This window comes from Rhinopithecus roxellana, chromosome 11 (assembly GCF_007565055.1).
Source record: "Rhinopithecus roxellana isolate Shanxi Qingling chromosome 11, ASM756505v1, whole genome shotgun sequence".
NCBI classification, from domain to species: Eukaryota; Metazoa; Chordata; class Mammalia; order Primates; family Cercopithecidae; genus Rhinopithecus; species Rhinopithecus roxellana.
The window spans coordinates 75,128,395-75,154,257 of NC_044559.1; the positions used below are offsets into that span (position 1 = coordinate 75,128,395).

At 53.0% G+C, this 25,863-nt stretch overlaps 1 protein-coding gene across 2 annotated transcripts; it reads left to right on the top strand.

The window, feature by feature from the left end:
- Nucleotides 1–4,173: 4,173 nt before the first annotated feature.
- LOXL4 (lysyl oxidase like 4) lies at nucleotides 4,174–24,793 on the top strand. 2 transcript variants are annotated; one of them, XM_030941382.1, is made up of 15 exons: nucleotides 4,174–4,190; nucleotides 9,708–10,016; nucleotides 10,548–10,726; nucleotides 11,602–11,807; nucleotides 13,311–13,349; nucleotides 13,492–13,711; nucleotides 14,345–14,528; nucleotides 14,706–14,860; nucleotides 15,559–15,726; nucleotides 16,744–16,906; nucleotides 18,687–18,930; nucleotides 20,015–20,130; nucleotides 20,788–20,924; nucleotides 21,315–21,426; nucleotides 23,506–24,793. In XM_030941382.1, exons 2-15 carry the CDS (start codon nucleotides 9,740–9,742, stop codon nucleotides 23,574–23,576), a joined length of 2,271 nt encoding a protein of 756 aa, XP_030797242.1. In that variant the 5' UTR covers nucleotides 4,174–4,190; nucleotides 9,708–9,739; the 3' UTR covers nucleotides 23,577–24,793. The 2 variants fall into 2 exon arrangements, with proteins under 2 accessions (XP_030797242.1, XP_010387838.1); XM_010389536.2 differs by lacking the exon at nucleotides 4,174–4,190 and adding an exon at nucleotides 4,498–4,616.
- Nucleotides 24,794–25,863: the final 1,070 nt, after the last annotated feature.

A 25,863-nucleotide genomic window follows, 5' to 3' on the forward strand; every position in this document is an offset into this window, starting at 1 on the left:
TGTGACTCTAAGGAGGCTGAGTGACTGAGTAGCCCCCTTACTCTCCCCCAGGGCCCACCTCTGAGCCACATTCCCACCTTCGTGTCACATCCTCTCCCTTGCCCCATACACACATACACACAATCCCACTTCCATGCCGCCCTTAGACCTGGGCAAGGGTCCCTGCTCTGGTCCTCCTGCTATAGAGGGCATCACCGTGGCCCTTGTCAATTACATCCCCCTCCCCCCTGCCGGTCACAGGGCAAGGAACTTCCACTGGATTTCCAAACTAGTGCTCTTGGAATTCTTTGCCCAGGAGGCCAGAGCCCACTTCTAGCCCTTCCTCTTGAGCGCAGCCTGTGCCTGTGCCAGAGTATGCAACCAGGCATGGGGCAGCCACAGGACAGCTGTCTGTGGGAGTTCTGCACAGAGCCGAGGGTGCTGCGTGTCTTTGTCACAGCAGAGGGCCCCTTGCTGTGTGGGATGGGGCAGGATATGTTGCGGAGGAGCACACCAGGGTGCAAGGCCAGAGGCAGACACTCTTGTCATAGCGTGTTCCATACAGAACTCCGAGGAGTGGAGAGTTCTGAATGCAAACCTGACCTTCCAGGTCTTTCCAAAGGTGTATTTGTCAAGGTAGGAGGATAGACATGATTGACTTAACAACGGGTTCATTTGGTTGTTGGCTTTAAAATACTTGACTCATGGCATGAAGCCTCCCTTGAGTCTTGCCCTAGGCCCTGCAAATGCTGGGGTGGGCCTGTCCAGCTCCAAACTTGATTGACTTATGTGGGGTTTCTGAAGCTTTCACAGGAGAATAGGGGAGAGGGTGACTTTGCCTATCACAAACCCAAACTTCCTAGAATTTCTTTTTAACTAGCTCTGCTCTTCCCCCGAATTTCCTCTCCTTACTGCAGCCAGCTCATCTCTCTCCTTTCTCCCTAGAAACCATATCCTTGACTAGCCCCTCCAGCCTTCCTAGATCCACCCTCCCCACTCCCCCAACTTCATGATCTTACAAAACCCCCTCAGCTCCCATCTTCTCCCTGAACAAAAGCCCTGTTCCTAGCTAAACAGCTCTCAAAGGCCTGTCCTTGGCCAAAATGGCTTGTTCTCCCCTTTTGTCCTACTTTCTGTTATCTCAATCTACGCTCCATCAAGCTATGTCTTTGAGTCATCTCTCTCACTAGGCAGTGAGCTCCTTGAGGGCAAACACTGTGTCTGGTTTGGCTTTGTGACTTTTCCAGCACCTTCTACTTTGAGAGCATTCATGCAAGTTTTCATGGGAGAAATCGTGGAGGAGTTGGAATCTGAGTTAGGCCTGAAGGGAAGGTAGAATATGGAAAATGAAGTGAGTAGAGGCAACAGGAGATTCCTCCTTTCCTGTGGGCAGTAATGAGCAATTGAAGATTCTTGAGCTAGAGCAAGATACTTTAGAAAGACTGATGTCAGGAAGAGTGAGATGCAGGGAAAAACTGAGAGCAGTGTGGGGGCTATTGCCACAGCACTGAATGTTAGAGGGGGCAGGAATGCAACGGCAGGACAAATAGATGCAGGAGGCAGTACCTTAGGCTCAGTGAAATAACTTACCCAAGGCCACACAATTCAGAAGCAGAACTAGAACTCAGGTTGCCCAGTTTTAAAGCTATAGAATTTCCTCCATACTGAGTCACAAAGGAGGTGAGGCTAGAACTGAGTCCTGAAGGCTGCTGAGGAGGAAGTTTGCCAGCAGGCATGGGCACTGGGCACTCCACCAGGTTCACTACTAGGTTCACCCAGGTGCACCCTGGAGGCCACTGCTTTCTGCAGGAGATTCTGGCCTTCCCACTTGGGAGGAAAGTACAGACCCTGGCTTAGGCAGGAAGGGAGGGTTGAGAAGCACCCCATGGGGAAGAGATTCATGTTAGCTCCTTTCCCTGGGAGGAGGCAGGGAGAGGTGATGCTTACACACCCAAGTCCCTGGGTACTAGCTGAGGGATGAGGGGAGCTGCGGTAACTTCAGACACCTGCATGATACCTCACGGCTTCCACAGCATCGTAAAGTGTTATTACTGACCACTCCACTTTCCCACCTCTCTACCCAGTGTATCCGATCCACCTTTCAAGGCACTTCTGGGAAGACTTCAACCCTCAGACTTCCCTGCTCGGCATCCACACAGCCCCGTGCTTTCGCTGTCATTGATCACTTGCTCCCCTCTGCAGATTACAGCTGTGTGATGTTGGCCAAGTCACTTAACCCCTTTGTGTCCCAGTTTCACTGTGTAAACAGGAGGTGATGAAAGCATTGTCCACGGGTTTTTGACCCCAGCCAGCCATGATGATGATAATGGTGATGATGCCTTGTCCTGCTGGTTGATTGTGGCTCTGTCTCCCTCACCACTGCAAATTCCTTGAGGACAAGATAGGAATCGCCTCTGGCTTGTCTGTATCTCCTTGGGGACCAGAAACTGGCACACACTACTAGGTCCATTTATTGAATCTGTGAGCACTTCTGGAACACTTGCTATGTGCCAAGCCCTGTGACAGGATCTGGGTTTAGACGTAAATAAGAAGCTGGGGGGAGGGGTTGGGCAGAGTTAAGGCAGACACAGACCATTATATAAAGAGTGTGGAGAGGGTCACAGGTGCTGGGCTGAGGCTGGGTGAGCATAGCCAGGTGGGAGGGAAGAAGAGGGCGTTCTCAATCAAATCAAAGCTGATTGAGATGAATCCAGTGGTCCCATCTGACCCCTACAGCAATCACATTTAAGGATGAGGAGATGAAGACTCAGCTGAGAAAATCCCACTGCTAGTATGCCATGGGCTGGGGCTGGGACCAGAGCCCCTCATTTCTCAGGGTTTGGGACTCACAGCGCATGCCTTAGAGATCCCCACTTCCACTGCTTCCCAGCCTTGGCCCCTGCCCAGAGTCGTGCAATTAAAGGACTTCAGGGCAACATCCATTCATTCCCTGGTCTTTATCCTCTGCTGGCCCCTGTGCTCCAGGGTATTTTTAGTTCTGGGCAGCCAGGCCTGGTGAGCGATTGGCAGCAGGCAGAGCCCACGTTTCCGAACCCTCTGTGTTGCTTCTGGCTCAGCATGAGAGGTGGCTGGGCCCTAGGAGGGGGCTTAGGCATACCTGGCACCCAAGCCCACAGCTGCCTCATTGTCCCTGGGGGAGGAGCTGGGCTGCTGCCACTGACCCGAGGCTGGGAGCATTCTTTCCTGTTGATTCATCACAGGGAATGTTTTGGCCCAGCAGGGGTGGGGCAGGGGCACTAGGGGGACATCTTGGACATGGGAGGCCAGGAGTGGATGGCAGGTCCCTGGCAGCAGGGTCATTAAGACCTGGCTGTCACCCAGGATCGAAAAAATCCATCTCGACATCCTAGCTCTATCACACTCTGCCTGTCCGGGCTTATTCTTATTTGCACATCTGCCTTCTCCACCAGACTGGGAAGGCCCCCTCCCAGTGTCTAGCACTCCAGCACCCTGTCTAGCATGTAGGAGAAAATCAATAAAGGCTTGTGGGATGAATGAACCTTTGGAAGGACATTCAGGCAGGGTGGGGGCAAGAGGGGAGACCAGGTTGGGCAGTTCTGGGCCTAGGGAGGAAACCGGGAGGCTGGAACCCTCTGTCCATTTTACAGATGGGGCCACTGAGGCTCAGGGCAGGACCAGGTCTAGGGTAAAGAAACTGGGGGCTGGGACTGGGGTTCAGGCACCTAAGTGCTCAGTTCAGCTGATGGGACTCCTCTCTGTCAGCCATGTCTACATTTCTTCAATTCCACAGTCCCTGCTCTCTGTACTAACACCCTCCTCCCGTGAGTCTGACAAGGGCCAGGACTACATCACTCAGCTCTGTGAAGGGGTTCTCGCATTCACTGTGTATTTGCCTATCACAAACCCAAACTTCCTAGAATTACGTCGCCTGGGGCTCAGTGTTCCCAACTGCACAATGGGCAGCACGGAGTTTCACACAGAGGGCGGGGGGCGGTATTTAGTACAGTAAACTTCGGGGGGACTCGCGTGTTCCTGCAGTAGGGCACCGCTGCACCGCGCCACCTCGACCTCTCTGAACTGAGCCCCGGGCCTCCCCGAAAGAGCGTCCACATTGTCCTAAGAAACCGAGCTCATGGGATTTGGCCCCTGTGACAGCCGGGCGCTCCCGCGCGAAGGGCGCTGTGCAGGGGGCCCTGGCACTCAGCAGGACTCACGGACTGGGACTCTAGGTGAGCGTCACTACCTCGTTCGGCAAAAGAGGCAACTGTGCCTGGGAGAGGGACTCCCGAGGCCGCAGCGGCCCTCCCTGCAAAACAGTCGCAGGCCCCGCGCCGCCCTTTCCCGGGAACTCCGCTCCCCCCACCCCTGCGGCTCCCGCCCCCGGGACTTCCCGGCCCCGCCGGCTGCGGCTGTGCGCCCCCGCCACCTGGCCCGTGTCCGGACGGGGGGCGCCGCGCGGGAAGCCGGGCGGGGCGCCCGCGGACTCCACGCCCGCCCGGGGCGGGGCCTGCGGGGCCTCCTCCGCGGCCAGCTGGGGGCTGGGGGGCCGCCGGCGGCAGGCGGATAAAAAGGCCCCAGGGCGCCCAGGGAGGGAGCCCGTTAGCGCTGCTCCGCCGCGGCGCCCGCCCAGCCCCGGACCGTCCGCGCTCCAGCTGGTGAGCCCCCGCCTGGCCTGGCCCTGGCCCCTGGCCCCTGGCCCCGCGTCTGCCTCTTGGTCTGCCTCTTGCTGTCCCGTCTGTACTTCTGTCTCTCTGTGGGTCTGCAGGCCTCTGAGGATTCCTGGAGACTGGGCCTAGGGGGTCGCATGGACCCTCAGCCCAGCCCTCCAGTCGCTCGCCAACCTGCTTCCAACTGGACAAGTAACCACGTTTGGGAGCTTGGCCCAAGTCCCGCCCTGAGTGGTGCGCCCAGGCCTCAGGGGTGCTTGCATGTCTTGTTTGTGGCCGTGTGTAACCATTGCTCTACCTTCTCCCAGGGAGGAGACAGGGAAGGGGCAAGGCAGGTTCAGATGTCACACTTACGACTTGGGGAACAAAGAGCCAGGGCTGATCTGGGCTCTCCAACTATCCAGACCGGAGCTGATTATGCTGGGGGTCAGCGTGTGACAGAAACACGGAAGGGAAGGGGACAGAAGACTTTGAGCCCCCCCTTTCCTAGCCCGGACAGGTACAGCTCAGAGACCATTTGCTGGCACTGCTTCGGGTCCACAGAGTCAGTAACCCCGGGGAGGCCACAGGGCTGAGAGGAGGCTGCTGAGAAGAGCTGCCGAACTGCAGGGAAGAGATGAGCCATCCCAAAGTTGCTGCGCCCTCAGGACATCACCCTCCATGTTCTCTCTTGAATACAGGCATTTGCTGTCTTCCAGCCCTCCCTACCTGTGCTAGGTCAGGCCAGGTCCCAGCATCTCCTGGCACACCTGGAGCAGGTGCCTCTGTGCCTCAAGCTGGCAAGGTCTTGGATCTGTCACTCGGTGGCATTCAGCAAAGAGCACCCTGCGCAGTGCCCTCACATCAGGGCCTGGGTCATAAATCCACGAGAACACGGTGGAATTTCAGTCTGCTCCCTGCCTTCCTTTCCTCTTTCCCCTCTTTCAATGTTCATTCTTGGTGGTTTTGAGAGCCTGGTGTCTAGCCAGGCTGCCTGGGTTTGAATCCTGACTGGGCAAGTTACTTGACTTCCCTGGACCTTATCTTCTCGTCTGTAAAATGGAGATAAGTATTTAATCTGTATTTTAAAATTTGTAATTATTATCCTCACTTCCCTCCCCTCCTCTTTCCCCTCCACCTTCCTTCCCTCCTCTGTCCCCTTCTCCTTCATTTGGGAAAGTAACGGCCACTTTTGAGGCTGCTTCCTTCTCTGAGGGAGGATGCACAGCTTGGTTCTCTGTGCTCAGTGCTAGGGGAACAGATACGTGCAGTCTGGTGGTGGCGTCAGGAAGCAAACATACAATGTGCTTTGTGGAAGGCTTAGTGGGAGGGCTTAATGGAGGGGGTGGCATTTGAGCTGGTGCCGCGGGATGTGTAGGAGTTTAACAATCTTAGAGGGAAAGGAACAGAGAGAGCAAAGGCTTAGAGGCTGGGAGATGAAGGCTATAGTTTGGTGTGAGCAAAAGCTCTGGGGGGCCTATAGTGGGCAGGAAGGCCGATAAGAGGGGCTCTCCCTGCATTTGACTCTTGGTTCCCGCTGCCATCCCCCTATCTTCCAGCAGCGTTCATGGAAGAGAGCTTCCCTGGCCCAGACCCCAGGGTCCTACAGCAGAAGCCCTCAGGTTGGTCCCTTGGAGAGAAAGGAGCTGCTGGCCTGGGGCTGTCCACAGCCTGTAATAAGACCTCCTCAGCGGGGCGGGAACTTCAGCCACCAGTCAAACAGCAGACCTGCCCAGCCTACCCTGGGCCCCATCAGAGCATGTTGTATAGGGGGGCCCTCGAGTGCCACCCCCTCATTTTACAGGTTTTGCAGCTGAGACTCAGAGAAAGGAAAACAATTGACACCAGACACAATTTGGTGGCAGAGATAGGAGCATCTTGACTCCTGGGGGTGGCAGAGGAGGTGTGGTCATCACTCAGCCGAGACCCAGTGTGACCACTGGGTCCTAACAGCTGAGGGACCTGAGCCCGATCCATCCCATCCTTTCTTGCCATCTGGGGAGTGGTTTGGCTCAGTCCCTGGCTATCTACCTACTCTTCCGGGGAGCACGGAGGAGGGAATGGGAAACAATGGAGAGCACTCTGCTCGTGGGACAGCCAGCTGGGAGCCCCCACAGGCCCTGACATGCAGAAGACAGTGTTTCAGTCTGGAAAGGAAGTGTGGGAGGGGTCAGAGCGGGAGAGCTGCAGAGGTGAGAATGGGAAGGCAGCCCCTACACAGTCTCAGGGAGTGGAGAGGGGAGCATCTAGGCTCTGTAGTGTGCATGGAGGGAAAAGGGGCAAATCTAGAGAATGCTGCAAAGAGGAGTGCCAAGGACTTGCAGTTGAGATCGGACGTGGCCTCCATTTCCTTCTTTGTATAGAGAGGAGGTAGGACCAATCTAGACCAATGGTTCTATCATAGCTCTCACAGTAGCTGTTAATAATAGTTCATTGTTGGCCGGGTGTGGTGGCTCACACTGGTAATCCCAGCACTTTGGGAGGCCAAGGTGGGTGGATCACCTGAGGTCAGGAGTTCAAGAACCGACAAGGTGAAACCCTGTCTCTACTTAAAATACAAATAAATTAGCTGGGCGTGTTGGCGAATGCCTATAATCCCAGCTACTTGGGAGGCTGAGGCAAGATAATCACTTGAACCCGAGAGGCGGAGGTTGCAGTGAGGCAAGTTTGTGCTATTGCACTGCAGCCTGGGTGACAAGCAAAAATCCATCTCAATAATAATAATAATAAAAATAATAGTAGTAGTAGTTCATTGTTACTGAATGCTTGCCCTTCTAAGGGTTTAATGTTTCTTCATTTAATCTTTACAAAAATCCTATGAGATAGTTGCTATTATTATCCCCACTTTTCAGAGGGAGATACTGAGGCAGGGAGAAACTAAATCGCTGGCCCAAGATCACTTAGAAGTGAACTGGTGGAGGCAGGATTTGAACCCCAGCAGTCTGACCGTCCAGCCTGCGCTCTCAAGCACTGTGCTGCCACCTCCCACCCATGCAACCACAGATATGAATGAGCGCCACCTACACACCTGACACTATTTTGGACACTGGGGACACGACACATCCCCACTCCCGTGGAGCTTCATTCCCAGGACTTGTCTAGTGCACTTTTAGGAGCCCACTCCACCCAGCCCTGCTGGCCAAGGCTGTTGAGAGGGAGTGAGGCAGATGCCATCCATGGAAGTGAGAGTGGCAGGGGCCTGTGAGAGCCTTCCCACTCAAGCGGATGAGCTGCAGGATTTCCCCCATGGCCGTGGAAGAGGCAGGTCTCATCAGAATGAGCTTTCTTAGCCCGTCTTCTCCATCCCGTTCCAGGTTGGCCTTAGCTCCCCTCAGCAGCAGAGCCTCGGGGTGAAGGAGCTTCAGCTTTGGTGGCTCCAGAGGTCTCTGACAGCTCTAACCAGTTGTGACTCTCTCCTCTATGCCCTTCTCCACCTGCTGGTCCCAGGACCAAGGCTGCTGTGTGAGGGGGAGAGGAACTGCCCCCAGCCTCATCCTCTCTCTAAGGACCCAAAGAACATCTGATTACAGCCTCCTGGAGACAGAGGCCCTCTCTGTTTACTGCCTGAAACCCTCCCCTGGCCCCTAATTTCCTACAGGATGAAGGCAAACCCTCTGTGTGGTACACAAGGCCCTTGATCTTTGGCCCCAGCTCGTCCCTCCATCTCTTTCTCCTCCAAGCCCCCACACTATAGTCTGGGGTAAGAGAAGGGCACTTCCTGCTCTTGCACAAACTCACCTCTTTCCCTCTTTCCTAGTCCTCTTCTCTCTACCTTGAATGCCCCTTTTCTCACCTGGGAGAATCTTATTCGCACAATAAGGCTCAGGTTAAGTGTCCCTTCTTTGAAAGGCTTCCCTAATTCTTCTTGCTTGAGCTTCATGAAGGTAGGGAGGGTGTTTGATGTCTTCTTTTCTGTGTCCCAGCACCTGGCCTGAAGCAAGTATTCCAAAAATGTGTATTGAATCTGCATGAATCATACACCTAGATGGATGCGAGGCTATCATAGGTTATCCAAGCTGCAGGAGGGATCAGATGATACGTGGTTCCATCTCCTCCCTTTAGAAATAAAGAGTCAGGGCCAGGTGCGCTAGCTCACGCCTGTAATCCCAGCACTTTGGGAGGCCGAGGCGGGTGGATCACGAGGTCAGGAGTTCAAGACCAGCCTGGCCAAGATGGTGAAACCCCCCCCGTCTCTACTACAAATACAAAAAAATTAGCTGGGCATGGTTGTGGGCACCTGTAATCCCAGCTACTCGGGAGGCTGAGGCAGAGAATTGCTTAAACCTGGGAGGCGGAGGTTACAGTGAGCCGAGATTGCACCACTGCACTCTAGCCTGAGCAACAGAGCGAGACTCTGTCTCAAAAAAAAAAAAAAAAAAAAAAAAAAAAAAAAAAAAAAAGGAAAAAGAGACAGTCAGGACTTAGAGAGTTGAAGAGACTTGCCTGACCCACACAGCCAATGAGCGATGGAGTCCTTGATGCCCCTCTAATAGCCCTTTCTGCTCCAGCCTTCCATGTGCCTTCTAGGGTGAAGGCGACATTTCACACATTTGATTAGGGTACTAGGAACATCAGAAGGTGGTGGCAGTGCCCCTGGGGTAGATAGTCTTGACCTGAGGGCACCCTGGGGGCTCCCCCATGACTCAAAGGGTGGATGACCTCGTCTACCTACACATAAGACTTTAGGTATGTAATAGCAGCTGTTTATTGTGTACTTGCCAATGCTAGGACTTTGCTAAGCACTTTCCATACAGTGTTTTATTTAACACTCAACAACACTGTGAGATGGAGATTACTATCCCCATTTTACAGATGAGGAGAATGAGACTCAGTGAGGTTAAGCTTAAACTTCCTCAGGGTCACATGGCGAATGTGGTGGATTTGAGCCAAATCAGCTAAACTGGCCCAGACTCAATTAATGCCACTATGCATGCACACACACATACACACACACACACACTCTCTCTCTCTCTCTCTCACTCACTCTCTTTCTCTCAGGGGGTCTTCTTTCGTTTGTCTTGCCAGGAGCTGCCAAATTGCTGAAGAGGCCTGAGATCTGGGTAGAGGTGGTGATCACTGTCATGTTTACTCATTCCTCAGGTATCTTGACCTCAGCTGTCCTTGAAGTCACCATGGCGTGGTCCCCACCAGTCACCTTCTCTCTGTTCCTGCTACTGCTAGGCCAGCCCGCTCCCAGCAGGCCACAGTCACTGGGCACCACCAAGCTCCGGCTGGTGGGCCCAGAGAGCAAGCCAGAGGAGGGCCGCCTGGAGGTGCTGCACCAGGGCCAGTGGGGCACCGTGTGTGATGACAACTTTGCTCTCCAGGAGGCCACAGTGGCTTGCCGCCAGCTGGGCTTCGAAGCTGCCTTGACCTGGGCCCACAGTGCCAAGTATGGCCAAGGGGAGGGTGAGTGACTGGTGCCACCCAGTGGGATGGCAAGGAGATGGTAACAGTCTTCTCTCGGGTTGGACTCACTGACACCCACCCATCCTTTGATACCTTGCTCACGTGACCTCCTCCACAAGGCATTTCCTGAGTGCCTCAGCTGCACATAGCCCCTGCTCCCACCCTCCCATTCTCTCCTGTAATAAGGCCACTGCCGTCACCACCACTAAACTCCAAGTTCCCCGAACATAGCAACTGGCACACAGTGGGTGCTTAGAGAATGTTGAATGAAAAAATGGGCAAACGGGTAGGTCTGATTCCTAGAGCTACCTGGCATTTTCCAAAAACAGATTTTCTAAGACCCAGTACCCAAAGGAGGTAGCAGGCAGGGTTATAAATACGAATTCCCCAGGAGACCCAAACTTCCTCCTCTCTGCCACTTTCTCCCAGGGTTTGGAAGAGGTGACTTGGTAAGCATGGGGTCCTATGCAGGAGGCAGAGCCTGTGACCTGCCTCTCTGTGCCATCTTTGAGCATCACCCCCACTCCACAGGACCTATCTGGCTGGACAATGTGCGCTGTGTGGGCACGGAGAGCTCCCTGGACCAGTGCGGGTCTAATGGCTGGGGTGTCAGTGATTGCAGTCACTCTGAAGACGTAGGGGTGATATGCCACCCCAGGCGCCATCGTGGCTACCTTTCTGAAACCGTCTCCAATGCCCTTGGGCCCCAGGTGAGGGGGTTGTTCAGGCTCTGGTCTGAGCCAAGGGCTGGGTCAGAGGACAGAGAGCCTCCCAGAAGGTAGGCCTATAGGAGCAAGGGGAAAGGGTGCAGTTTGCACTGAGCATCATCCCATGGGCCCCGATTCCTGAGTGTGCCCTGCAGCAGGTACATAAATAGAGGGCCCCAGCCTGAGGCAAGGCAGGCCAGAGGACCACAGCTGACCCCACTGGGAATCACAGAAGCTGCTCCCATAAGGGAGACAGCAGTGGGGTAAGGGGCTCCCTCATCCACGAGGCCGGGCCACAATTGCTGCCTCGTCCCAGCACAAACAACCCTGAGCTAAAAACAGCCCAAGCCAAACAGGAGCAGGCAGGGCAGGGCTCTGCTGCCAGGCAGCCTCCAGCCTCAGGACAGCTGGTCACTGAAACACGTTGTGAAGGGGACTCTGTACTGGTCTAAGTCATCCCAGGGCTAGGGCTGGGGGGTCTTGTGGGCCAAAGGATCCTGCTATGGTCTCAAGTGGCTGGTCTATGCCCATCTCAGCTCTCTCAGGGTGGCACGGAGAAGGCCCTTCCATGCCCAGCAAAAGCCTCCCAAACTCCAAGGGCTCCCATCCTGATCCCAGGGAGGGCCAGATCTGCCTAGTTCTCTCCAGTTTGACAAATTCAAGGAACTGAGGGAAAGGGCTTAGACAAGCTGAGGTTCTGCCTTGAACTTACTCTGTGGCCTTTGATAATGCCTCCCCCTCTCTGGGCCTCAGTTTCCTGGCCTGTTCAATGATGAGGCTGGGTGGGATGGTCTCTACAAGCTCCAAGCCCCAGCCTTTCTGCATGAAGATCTGCAGCGGGGAGTCCCGAGGCCCACAGGTGACTGTGCACCCTGCAGGGCCGGCGGCTGGAGGAGGTGCGGCTCAAGCCCATCCTTGCCAGTGCCAAGCAGCATAGCCCAGTGACTGAGGGAGCCGTGGAGGTGAAGTATGAGGGCCACTGGCGGCAGGTGTGTGACCAGGGCTGGACCATGAACAACAGCAGGGTGGTGTGCGGGATGCTGGGCTTCCCCAGCGAGGTGCCTGTCGACAGCCACTACTACAGGTAGGAGCGCGGCTGGTGTAAGCCCCACAGGAGGCAGGGTTGTGGGGCAGGGACTGAGTGTATGTCCATGTGCCTGCATGCGATGTAGGGTGTGTGCATGAGCCTGAGTGTGGACTCATGTAAGGGGCAAGTAAGTGTGCACACAGGTGAGTGTGTGATGTGTGTGGCATGTGGGACCTCGCAGAGTTCAGTGAGGACTGAGTGGCAGTGGTGTTGTCTGTGGCAGGACATCCAGCAGGTGTTGGGACTGGGGGAGAGAAAACAGGCCCTACTGAGGAATGTGCCCGGATTTCCTGCTTCATGGGTGCCTCAGAATAATAAACAGGAAAGTGAATGAGGAGGACCTTCAGGATCCTGGGAAATACCTAGAAACAGTCAGAAAGTAAACACTGCACTGTTGAATTATGTAAACAGAACTGACTAGGTACAGAATGTGCGCCCCCTCCCGGCCCCGTGAAAACAATCAAACATAAAACTGCGTGTCCCTGGTTAAAACCCTAGACTTCCCTGCAGATACTTTCAGTGACACCCACATGTAGAGTTTAGACAAACTGTTCTGGCCTCAGTTCAGCCAGTGACTGGTTTTAGGGCTTTGGGTAGGGCCTCTGGGCCTCCATCCTCAATTCCATTGTGAATATCCCAACTCTTCCCTCATGAATTTCCTCAGGTGTGGTCCAAGCCAGACTGTGACTGGGTTGCGTGTAAGCAAGGCATGGGGTGGGAGCCTAGAGAGAGGAGACATAAAAATATTGTCAGAAACATGGCTGAACTGTCACAGCTGATTCCATCAACCAGTAAACGACAGCCACAGTCATGGTTCTGCCAGATCCGTGTCAGGGAAGACTTGTGTTTCTCATCAAGGGAGAAATCTCCCATAGTACATGTGAGTCATCTGCTTCATCCACCCCAATCAGTTTGATCCTGCTTCCCTAAAGGGTTACAAGGCCCTTGTTGCAGTGTCCTTGTGTCTCTGACTTAGAGGACCACTGTCCTGAGGAAACATGAGTGGTGGCCAGCCCCTGGCTCCATCCTTGGGGATCCTGGAATGCAGCCCGACTCCCCCTGCCTGGTAATTGCACACCTAGGTCTCGCTGACTCGCCTGCCACCCATGAGGAGGGCAGGCCTGATGATAGCCTGGGTGTCTCTGGGGCCGCCCCCACCAGCAAGGCCTTCACCTCCCACCTGTCCCCAGAGGTCCCCTTCTCTTGGGCCCTCCCTAAATGCTCCCCTTCCTCTGGACTTGGGAGAGGGCAAGCTTGATCTGCCTGTCCCCACTCTAGGCCTGGCTGAGGGACCTTGCTTGCCTTCCTTGTAAAATTGTTATTTGTCAGGTGGCCACCCCATCAGGGCTGCTGTGAAACTCAGCATTGAAATAAGATTTATGAACAAGTTTACAAAATGTAAAGTCCTGTGCAAACTTAAGGACAACTATGAGGAACCAGGTGGCAGGGGGTGGGACTTCCACACCCCTTCCATCTCCTATCTGTTTTCTCCCATAACAGGAAAGTCTGGGATCTGAAGATGAGGGACCCTAAATCTAGGTGAGGAGCAGCACCCTTGGGGGAGGAAGCAACAGGGTGTGGCATGAAGGGCCTCTATCCCCTCCTTTCTACCTTGGCCTCCCTTAGTCCTCACGCTCTTCCCTCAGCCCTTCCTCCACCCTCAATCTCCCTTGTCTTCTAGGCTGAAGAGCCTGACGAATAAGAACTCCTTTTGGATCCACCAGGTCACCTGCCTGGGAACAGAGCCCCACATGGCCAACTGCCAGGTGCAGGTGGCTCCAGTCCAGGGCAAGCTGCAGCCAGCCTGCCCAGGTGGCATGCACGCTGTGGTCAGCTGTGTGGCAGGGCCTCGCTTCCGCCCACGAAAGACAAAGCCACAACGCAAAGGGTCCCGGGCAGAGGTGAGCCCTGGGGGCCCTGCACCCACACCACAGCTTGGAGGCACGGGCGGGACCCTGCCTGGTGAGGGATGCAGGGAGGTTCAGGACATGCAGGAGAGAGGAACCAGACTGGGAGGAGGAGAGTGAATCACAGAACTGTAGAACCTTGGAATGTATTTAAAGGGAATCATATATAGCCCTACCATAAATGGAAAGCTGACATCACCCGCCTTGAATAGAAGGTGACCATAAAAACAGTAATTAAATCCTAACTACATCCCGCTGAGGGCCAGTACTGAGCCTACTCCTTTGTTATAAAGAGATCAGCCAGTGCTCATGAGGCAGTAGAGACGCCTCAGCGCCACACTGGGGTGGCCTCATGAGGTGGTACAGATGCCTCAGCGCCACACTTGAGACGACATCTTTGATGAGGCTGTGGTGGTGATTGGTTATTGAAGAAATGGAGATCAAGAAAAACAGCTTATCCAGGATGACAGCTATAGGAAGTCAGAGGCAGGACTGGAACTCCCCACCATTAGCTCTGGCCACCGCCATGGAGCTTGAAGGAGTCCCGTTTGGGATTCTGCTGTGGTGGCTTAGCCCCTGCTGGCTGCCTCCTCCTCGGCCGACCCTGAAGCAGGTTTCTCCCAGCAGGAGCTGAGGGTGCGCCTGCGCTCCGGGGCCCAGATGGGCGAGGGCCGGGTGGAAGTGCTCGTGAACCGCCAGTGGGGCACGGTCTGTGACCACAGGTGGAACCTCATCTCTGCCAGTGTCGTGTGTCGTCAGCTGGGCTTTGGCTCTGCTCGGGAGGCCCTCTTTGGGGCCCGGCTGGGCCAAGGTGAGTGAGGTGGCCTGGGGAGGGGTGAGAAGGCCTGGGTATGCCACTGGTCCATGTCTTGAAGGCCCTGGGGTGACGGGGCCAGGACAGAAAATTCTCCCCCTCTGTGAAGGGGAAGCCACAAGTGCGGGGTTACGGAGATGGAGCCTTGCACACAGCACCTCTCTCCCTGTCTAGGGCTAGGGCCCATCCACCTGAGTGAGGTGCGCTGCAGGGGGTATGAGCGGACCCTCAGCGACTGCCCTGCCCTAGAAGGGTCCCAGAATGGTTGTCAACATGAGAATGATGCTGCTGTCAGGTGCAATGTCCCTAACATGGGCTTTCAGAATCAGGTGAGTTTGGGTCTGAGCAAGGCCTCAGGCTGGGGGCCAGGAAACCCTGGGGAGCCCCCAGGACACCACATCAAGCTAGCAGGGAGAGGTCCAGGAGAAGCGGCTAGCACTTCTGCTTTGGGCACCAGTCTGCCTTCCCTTACAGCCGGCCTGGCTGCAGCCCCTTCGAAATGTCAGGGGTCACAGGGGCTCTGCAGATGGATGTGCTCTCCCACACCCGTCTCGGGTCCCCCGTGAAGCTGAGAAAGAAGGTGCCTGGGAAAGACAGCCACAGGGCTGTCGGCACAAGGGAGTCTGTGTGGGATGCTCAGGGCAGTGTCAGTGCTAATGTGGACTGTGAGCAAGTCGCTGGTGCCACTGTAAAACGGGGTTCACACTCTCAGGGGGTCACTGTGAATGAGGCGAGGGGCATGAAAGCCCTTTGCAAATTGCCAGTTGTCGTTAATGGTGGAGGACAAGTGCCAGAGCAGGAAGAAGAGCCCCTGGTCCAGGCACTTTGAGTCAGATTTCTCTAGTAGGCAGGGACATTAGACTACCTGCTACACTGTCCTTACCTTACAGAGGAGACCAAGGCAGAGAAGGGGACTATCTTGTCTAGGGCGACACAGTGAGTTGGTCTGAGCAGCCCTCCAGGCTCACAGCCCTGAGCTCTTCCCTGCAAGGCTACCCTACTCCTCACACACCCCTCACCATTGCAGGTGCGCTTGGCTGGTGGGCGCATCCCTGAGGAGGGGCTGTTGGAGGTGCAGGTGGAGGTGAACGGGGTCCCACGCTGGGGGAGTGTGTGCAGTGAAAACTGGGGGCTCACCGAAGCCATGGTGGCCTGCCGACAGCTCGGCCTGGGTTTTGCCATCCATGCCCACAAGGTAGGTCCCTGTGTTGTTTCTTCCGCATGACCTCTCACCCTCCTGGACTGAGGCCCAAAACTTCCTGTGCTAAAGCTGCTGCCTCTTTACCCATTTGGCAATTCATTACTGAGTGAAACTATGAGCTGACATGATGCCGAGTGTTGGGAACAGTGTGGTAAACAAGAAGACATAGTCCTTAATGAAATGGTCAATGAGGGACACAGTTGTGTCTGCAGGAAAGATGAAAGAAGTTAGTCAGACAAGGTGGAGGAGGAATGAACAGCTTATGCAAAAGCCCTGTGGCCAGAGAAAGCTTGATTCGGCTGAGGAAATCAGGGCCAGGGGTTGTAGAGTAGCTCTGGAGAGAGTGCTGTCAAGCATGAGGGCAGAGGAGGCAGGGACAAGATCACTCAAAACTTGCAATCCACATGTTTAAAAGATTTCTTCCTTTGCTGTTTGGAAAACAGTTGGGTGGAGACTAACATGAATGTAAGGAAACACACTCAGGAGGCTACTGTAGTAGCCCAGGTGAGAAATGAGGCTGGACTGGACCAGGCAGTCCAGGGGAAATAAGTGGATAGATCTAAAATACATCAAAAAATAAAATCAAGAGGACTTAGGTGTGACTGCAAGAGAAACCTCTGCACCTGCACCCACACTGGGCTGCCGCACAATGCCGACTGGGCAACCCTGAGCACAAATGACGATCTGGGCCACTTGAGAAGCAGCTGGGGAAATGGGAGCACAGCCCCTGGGCAGAAGGATGGGGAACAGGACCCTCCTCTGCTGTCTGGAAGAGGGAGGCGTGTAGGGCTAGTAGTGGAAGCTACGGTGGGTGGATTTTTACTTCCATACGTGGAAGGGATTTCTAACATCACAAGGGTCCAAATGTGTCATGGACTGCCCCAGGGAATATGGGTTCTCATCACTAAAGATTTCGGGCCCAGGCTGGACACACCTGGTGGGGGTGGTATGACTGGGGCCACACCTCAGATGGGAGTCACGCTGATTGGGTGACACTGGCTGTTTTCTTAGGAAACCTGGTACTGGTCGGGGATGCCGAGGGCCCAAGAGGTGGTGATGAGCGGGGTGCGCTGCTCAGGCACAGAGCTGGCCCTGCAGCAGTGCCAGAGGCACGGGCCGGTGCACTGCTCCCATGGCAGCGGGCGCTTCCTGGCTGGAGTCTCCTGCATGGACAGTGAGTGACGGAGGGCTCACAGGGCTGGGGACAGGTAGGCCTGTGCTCCTCCTCAGGGAAGGCCCTGCATGCTGGTCCCAGGCCTACGACCAGCAGCATGGGGGAATGAACGTACCAGCTCTGCCATTTCCCAGCTGTGTGGCCAAATCACCCGTCCCATCAGGATCCATACCCTGCCCCCTCACGGAGTTACTGTGAGAAAGAACACTGAGAACATGAGAAAGCACAAGGACACAGAACGGCCGTTTTCAACTTTGGGTTATGAACAACAGTTTCAAACAATGGAACAGGTCAGAAAACAGCAAGGGCAGTTTTTCCTTGGAACTATGTGTGTACTGGGTTACAGCATAAAATGTATTTCTTACTGTGGTTTGTAGTCAGAAAAGCAGTTTGAAAGCTGTCGTAGAGGACATATAAATACGAGCACACCCGGGGGGGCCAAGGCCCAGCTGTGTGTTCTCTTCCTGAGCTGTGGGATTTACCCAAAAGGTTTTGGGACAAGGCCATCTGTGGCACTACTCTGCCCCACAAACCCAGATTCTTACGGCAGCAGCAACTCTGACGTCTCCCAACCAGGTCAGTGCCAAGATGGACTATACCCAGTCCAAAGGCTACAGATAACATCTACCCAAGTGGCCACTTGACCTTCTTCTTGGCCAAATTTCAACACCAAGACATCCTTAACCTTTGTCAGTGAGCTCTTGGCTTCCTTTCTGTCCAGGGAACCCTGGTGAGAACCCTGGGCCCATCCATCAGACCCTCCCCTGCAGGGATGGGGCATCAGAGTGGGTCTCCTCATCACCACGGCCTCCCAGCACGTGGGGAGCCTGCTCCCCACTCGACTCCCCTTCCTGGGAACCTCGAACCCCTCCCTGCTCCACTGCCTACAGTGGCAGCTCTCTTCTTGAACACATTTGATGGATGCTTCATGGCAGCTGGGCACAGCCAGCCAACCTGCAGCCTCTGTAACCACCTGCTTTTCCTCCCTGGCTTTTCACATTGCTTTCTTTCCCTTTTCTCTTCTCATTCTTTCTGAAAGCTCGCCTTCTTTCCCTAAGGAACTCTTTGTCAGTGGGCACTTCCTGGCTCTCTCCAATATATACCACAGGGCCCCACATGGCCAACTGCCAGGAGCAGATGGCTCCAGCCTGGGGCAAGCTGCGGCCGGCCGGCCCAGGTAGCATGCACGCTGTGGTCAGCGGTGTGGCAGGGCCTCACTTCCGCCCAGGACTACTTTAGTGATAATGATTTTTAGTGACAGTACAGGCAAAGTGTCCAAGTTAGGTATCAGCAGAGCTTTCTGAGAGGATTATATGAACTAAGCTACATAAAGGCACTTTACAGACTTAAAAGCATTTTACAAAAGAAATACTAGCTTACTTCAACCACATGTTTACTGTGGGCCAGACATGTTACAGGTGTCATCACATTAATATCACTATTATCTTCATCTTACAGATGATGAAAATGAGAGACAAAATGGTTAAGCAGTTACACAGCTGGTGAATTATACAGTCAGAAAGCCAAGAACGAACCCAGGTGGCCTGGCTCCAAACCCAGCAAGCTTAACCATGACACTGTAGCTGCCTCCCAGGTTAAGGTGATAGACTTCCTTTAACTGTTATTAGAACTCACCATCTCCTGACACTTAAAACTGCCCTTTTTTTCTGGGGTCCTCCCAGAGGGTTTAATCCAGGGGCAAGCCTGCCCTCTGTGCTGGAGACTAAGACTGGCTGCCTTTCCACCCTCTAAGTCACTGCCATGACCTCTGCTGCCCCAGGTGCACCAGACCTGGTGATGAACGCCCAGCTAGTGCAGGAGACAGCCTACCTGGAGGACCGCCCGCTCAGCCAGCTGTATTGTGCCCACGAGGAGAACTGCCTCTCCAAGTCTGCGGATCACATGGACTGGCCCTATGGATACCGGCGCCTACTGCGCTTCTCCACACAGATCTACAACTTGGGCCGGACAGACTTTCGTCCAAAGACTGGACGCGATAGCTGGGTTTGGCACCAGTGCCACAGGTTAGAGCCTGCCCATGCCTTGGCACTAGAGGGTTAGGAACAAAAAGCTGGGTCCAGGGAGCAGTTTGGTCCTTCCCTGGCCACAGGCACGCTTTCCAGGGAGGGGTGTGCGCTCTCCTTGCTGGCCTTGCCTGCAGGAGGCAGTGAGGATAGCGGCATCCACCTGCCCCTCCATCGCTCTCACCTTCACTATGTCAGTGGTGCCCGTGGGGTCTGTTTCCCACAGCAACATCCCACAGAGGCGTCACCGCCAGCAGATTTGTTCTGTTAGAATGGTATTTGACACTTTTCCTATGTTGGATCACAGGCCTTGTCTTCAGAAGCCAGGTAAAGTGGGGACTCCCAGGAACCTGGAGGCCCAAAATAGACATCCCATCCAGGGTGCTGGCTCTGCAGGAAAAGCTCGCTGGTTCCTTCAGCAGCAAGGCAAGGCCCTCAAAGAACAGCATGAACAGACTGGCACTAAAAAAGGGACAATGAACATTCTTTCCTATCAGGAGCTTCCAGACCAGAGAGAGGGAGAGACAATGCCTGTGACAAAGGCAGCATTCTTTTTTCTTCAGAACATAGTCATGGGTGGAGAAAGTGGAGAGGAATGGGCAATGACTTTGGGACTTGGTCTCGCCTGAGATAATAAGCACCTTTCCCTGTAGCATGAACAGAGCTGTCATTATAACTGGATTGGAATCAATGGCAGCAATTTGGTCCCAGGCTGACAGGGACCCTCTTCCCAGCAGCTCAGCTCCTAGGCTGCTCAGAGACCTGGTGCCCCACCTCTCCCCCCAGTTCAGGCCTTGCTGTCAGGCACCAGCCTCCTGGAGGCGACCAGGGCAGGGCTTCTACCTCTTGCCTGGGTTGAGACCCTAGGTGATGGGGACAGCTGTGCTTGCTGCCTAGGCAGGGATGCCAGCAAAGTAGGCTCTGTGTCATACTAATCTTGGGTTTGGGAGGGAGAAGGGCACTGCCTGCTATAACTTTCCTCTTGGGTCATGATGGGGCCTGGTGCCTGTCTTCCCTACCAGCCCCTCCAGAGAGGCCCCTCTCTCCTGTTGCTGCCGCACTGACAGCTCTATCCCTTCTGCAGGCATTACCACAGCATTGAAGTCTTCACCCACTACGACCTCCTCACTCTCAATGGCTCCAAGGTGGCTGAGGGGCACAAGGCCAGCTTCTGTCTGGAGGACACAAACTGCCCCACAGGTATGTGGTTTCCTGTCAGCACCTACCAGCATCTCCTCTTGTTATGTTCTTCAGCCCCTTTGGGATCAGGCTTCTCTCCGCTCTGTTCAGCAGCCCAAGGCACCTGGAGACCCTGGCTTGAAAAGTTAGCAATCAAGGCAATTTCTTACCTTCTGAAATCTTACACAGGAGGTTTTTACTTCCTCTGAATTCCCCACGCACATTGTTCTTCTTTTAAAACACTCAGCACTTTCTGTCTTGGAAAAGAGTTGCAGACCTGTCCTATCTCTGCTGAGCTCGCGGAGGGCAAGCATTGTCTGCTTCCTGTCTGTATACCCGCAGCCCCTAACCCTTAGGAACTGCATGGTAAACACTGGATCTTTAGAGGGTTGGAAGGATGGATAGGCAGATGCATAAATAAATTAGCACAGGAGGGTTGGAATCTTCCAACCACAGTTCCTAGTTCAACAGGGATTTGCACTGGAGCAGTCAAACGAATCAAATGAATCATACCTTTGTCACAAATGTGGTTTGTTATGGTGCTGGATTCATAGCAGGATTCTAGCTCTGACAGTCCTTAATCTGTGAACCAGGCATGATGACACTGAACTGGTAAAGCAAATAAAAGACCTAGCAGAGTGCTTGCTCCTGTCTGAAAAGCTGTCCCCTTCCTTACAGGACTGCAGCGGCGCTACGCGTGTGCCAACTTTGGGGAACAGGGAGTGACTGTAGGATGCTGGGACACCTACCGGCATGACATTGATTGCCAATGGGTGGATATCACAGACGTGGGCCCTGGGAACTATATCTTCCAGGTAAGGTGGCTGGGGGATTCCCCACAGAGCCCAATTTCCTCCAGATGTTCTAAAACTTTCCCTGAGGGCAAATGAAGGGAGAGAATTTCCCATATAGGGTTTCTGACAGGCCTGTCACTAAAAGGAGCTGTCCTATTAGGGAAGTAACACTCAAGCTGGATCCAGCGAACCTGGGTTTGAGTCCTGATTCAGTGAACACTGGATAAATCAGCTTCTCAGTTGGAACTTCTCAGTCCCTATCTGTAAAATGGGAACATCAGTGCCTACCGCCTGGGTAATTGTAAGAATTAATGAAGCAAATAGAAACACATGTAAGGGATTATCACAGCCAGAGTCAACTCATTCAGAAACCAAACCATCCATTTTCAGTTGTCCCCTCTTTCACTCCAGGTGATTGTGAACCCCCACTATGAGGTGGCAGAGTCAGATTTCTCCAACAATATGATGCAGTGCCACTGCAAGTATGATGGGCATCGGGTCTGGCTGCACAACTGCCACACAGGTAACTCCGAGCCACTGTGGAACCAGTCATGTATAGGCTCAGGGAGCTGGAAGACTGTAAATGTACTACTCTCTGCTCCCACACTCCAGTGTGACTTGTATGTGTGTGGTTTGTAAAAGCCTATGGATGGAAGAGAGATGCATTTCCTTTGACATCTTACAAGGCAGACTTCTAGAACTGGTCAGACCATTGGCTTCACCCAATAACTACATCTTCTATATCCCTGTGTGCACTTAAGGCTGTTCGATTGTAAACTCAGTTTCCAATCTGTCCTAGAATCTTTCCTGTCACCTCAAGCCATGTCAGTATTTTCAAGTCCATTATTTTTCCTTTCTCTTTCATGTAGAAGTTAGGGTTAGGGTCCTCACAGGTAAAAGTAGAAGTCCTCTTGCTCTGTGTTGCTGTCTCCAGCTGTGATCACTGCTTGCAAGAAGGGGACCATGGAAAACAGGGCCACTTACAGGATTGGTAGCATCAAAGGAAGCATCATCATCCAGTGGGGTCAGAGAAGAGGGGCTGTTCTACCTGTCAGTAAAGACTCCCTCTATCTTCAAGGGTTAAAAATGCCTATATTTGCTATGGGATGTGCATTCACACCCATACTTGCATATGTGCGGTGGGATGGGCAGAGTTGTTCATTCAGTCAACAAACATTTATTAAGGCTCACTGTTGTGTTGAACGCTGTGCCCCAGACACTGGGAATCTAAGTGTCAGATGGGGTATGCACACATGCAAATAGCCCCAGTACTACTAATGTGTGGACTGAATGCTGAGCAAGCACAGACAGAAAGCAACCGGATGGGGGCTAGCACAAGCTTCACAGAAGTAGTATTTGAGCTGAGTTTTGAAGGAGGGGCCAAAGTCAAAGATGGGAGGAGTAAAGAAAGAGCACAGGACTGGGCTTCGGAAGGTGTCACTGGTTCCCGAATCCAGTCCCACCACTTTCTAGCTGGAAGACAGTGAGGAAATCACGACCTGAGTTTTCTGTTTTGTAAAATGAGGCTGTATACTTCAAACCTACTAAGTACTAGAGCTTTTTGCAGGGAAGGTTGTGATAGTTCTAAGATAATGGATTTTATCCTGTGGGCTTCTGGGAACTATTGACAAATTTCAGTCAAGGAGGCAAAAGATCATTTAGGTTTTCAAAAAATAACCGTGGCAACAGATGGACGAAAATGAGAAAAGGAAGAACAGTCTAAGGTTTTGAATTTGTGTGGCTGAGTAGATTATGCTGCCACTTAAATGAAACAGGGATATTGAGAGGAACCAGGAACTAGAATCCAAATCTACACACACGGAGACAGCAGATCCTCCATAATGCTGGAATCAGGCTGCAAGGGTTCCCAGGCAGTGACAAGGACAAGAAAAATAATGCAGTCCTGCAGGTCATCTTGCCAGTGTTTAGGACCCAACAGGGTCCCTACAGAAAACAGAAGGCACACTCAGGTGAGAGTCTGAGGTTATTTAATTAAAGCACTATTTATAACGAAACAAGGGGTGCTGAGACATCAAGCATAAATAAAGTGGAAAACTGTTATCTGCTTTAGGCTTGAAGAGGGGCAAGGGCTGTTTTGCAGCCAGGTGCAAGCCAGAGTTATGAAGGAAGGTGAACCTAGCTGGAGCAGGAGTCATAGACCATCACTGCCAGAACCACAGGGCCAAAGTAGGGGAAAGAATATTTGGCCTCTCTCCTTCCACCCTCTGACCTTCTGCTGTTGCTTTCCATTGACCCAACTCACACGAAAAAAAAGAAGACAAAGGAACCAGAGTGATGTAATCGCTAGGGGTCAGCTTCCTAGGGCACAGAGAAAAAAAAGGGCAGAGAATGAACCTGGGGAGGGAGGCAAAGGAGAATAACTAGCACAACCCTTTCCAATCAACAGCCTGTTCTTCCTGATGTTCCTGAAACCACACAACTGTCCCAGCCCTATTTCTATAGAATGACTGGTGTCTGTGCCCATGCCATGACTGACTTGATATAAAGGATGAGCTGGGCAGAGTGGATCTATGTAAGTTGTCAGGGACGGGATGAGACTGTGGTAAGGTTGGCTGCTTACCTGTTTTCCTTTGGCCCACAGGGAATTCATACCCAGCCAATGCAGAACTCTCCCTGGAGCAAGAACAGCGTCTCAGGAACAACCTCATCTGAAGCCCTCACTGCACACTCCTAGCTGCTGCCAATACACCAGATACCTCAGCTTACTGGAGCCATGCCCTTCAGAGTCCCAACTCAGAGGAAAAGGGCCAGTGCCAAGGGGCACCAAGAACCTGCTCAGGAAGCCTTTTGATGGCAAGATCACCAATCCAGATGGTACTGCTTCTTCAGGATGGCACTGAGCCTACCCACTAAGGGCCTGGAATATGGCTTCCAGGCTTTGCTCAGCTGAGCTCCTCTTCTATAAGGAAACCCAGTCATCCCTGAATCTTGCCACAGAGATGCGGGGTTCAGGAGCTTTCAGTTCTTTAGGGATGGACTATGGCCCAGTCCCCCATCTAAGTGGTGCTTTGCAAATGTCTTGGAGGAGTATAGGACAGAGTACCAAAACACACAGCAGGTAGTGTTAGCTCTCTGCTAGGAGCTCAAAGCAACACAACTTGTATCAAAATCACAACTGGCAGAGAAGCTGGTGGATCCGATCCTTTCTTCATCTGTTATTATTTACAAGTCACCTCTCACACTCTGTTCTTTAGTGTCCTTACCTTTATCCTACCGCACACATGGGTGTTTCTATTATCCTTGGAAGCACAGACCTCGGGCATCCCCTTATTGCCTGATGGGCCAACACCGTTACTGAGTGCTTGAGAAGGGGCAAGTTTCACAGAAATGGCCAGACAGGGCCTTCCCACAGAGCAGCAAGAGTAGGCCAAGCAGAAAGACTGCTGAGGTAACATGGATCCCGGGCCCTGTCAGGGCCTCTGCCAAGGAAAAAATATGGACGATTTACCTGGCAGGCAGTCTGATCTCTCTCAGGATCATCACGCATCTCAGGATTGGTCTAAGCTTCAAGTCCCAACCAAGTGTCTGAAGTGAACTTTGCATTGAATAAATTTTTGCCATGGAAAGAACATCAAACAAGCTACTCATCTCTATGAAGATATGAAAACAAGTCTGGCAGAGTGAGAGACAGAAGACCATGGAGAAATCAGAACGGGGAACAGTCAGTGTAGTTAAGGATGGAACCTGGGAAAGGCCACCATTCCTGCTTGATGGGGCTGTGATTTGCTCTCGCTCAAGTAGAATAAAACCCCATGGTCTTCTTGACATGATTCTTGATCTTTTCTCCACTGAGACAAACTTTAGTGATGATCCTTACAGGACTGACACCCTAATGCCAAAAAAGGTTGCTCATTATGGACTGCTACAAAGACCAGACCAGCTGTGATTATGTACACGCCCCAAAACCACAGTCCTACCCTTTTCCCTCCCACAGAGCCAGGGCCTGGGATGCACAGGGCACACATGCTTCTCGTGACTGCCCATCTACATTTCTCCAATCAGACATAAGACTGCTTCCCAGTCAGCCTCCCCAGGCTCAGAGCTGAAACATGGGTTAGAAAGGTTAAGGGGTGAAGGATAGGGACAAGAAGGTAAAGTCTGAGGATTGTAAACTTTTATAATAATAAAGGCTGCAAAGCCAAAATAAATGGTAGCAGATGGAGCAGATTTACAACAGCACTACCCCCACCACATCACAAGAGCCACCACATCACAAGAGCTACCCCCTCCTTAGGGAGTAAAAAGGGGAACCCTCTGTGAATACAAAGAAGTGCTTTCTTCCTTCTCCCCGACCTTACCTCTCCTCAACTCCCTCGTCTCCTTCATTAGGCAGAGGGAGCATTATATTTTGGCATGGCAGTTTAGGTAAACAAGGGAAGGACTGATTTCCTGTTGGATTCAGCAAACATCCCCCGAACAGTAACAACATTATGCTCACACATGCAGCTAATGGTCTGTGAAAGAATGTGCAGCTAGCAGGGGAGCATGTGGTGACTGATGACTAGATTCAGGCAGGGTGGTTACTCACAGCTGCTTGCTGGATCCAGTTTCTAAGAGGGCCCAAAAAAGCAGGCCAGGCAGCCAGCCACCGGCTCTGGTCTCAGCCTTGCTGCCACATCACACGTTTGATAGGTGCAGTCAGTTCTAATTCTTGCAAAAGGCCATAGAAGGGTTGTGCTGTTACAACTCTGAGCTGAAAGGGAAGGACATGGGAAGACTGGTGGCTGGCATGACTTATAACTAGATGAGGAATGTTAACAGAAGACCAACCACCAAATTCCAGGCAGAACCAAAAATGTCAGAAGACTTTCACCTCAGCATACTTTAGCCTCAGAGACACTAAGGTGCTAAGAATGTCAGTCTTCAGAAGCCTAACTTACCTTTATTCTACAAAGACTTTCACTCTATGGAGAGCATATCAGAACTCATGGGAAATGTA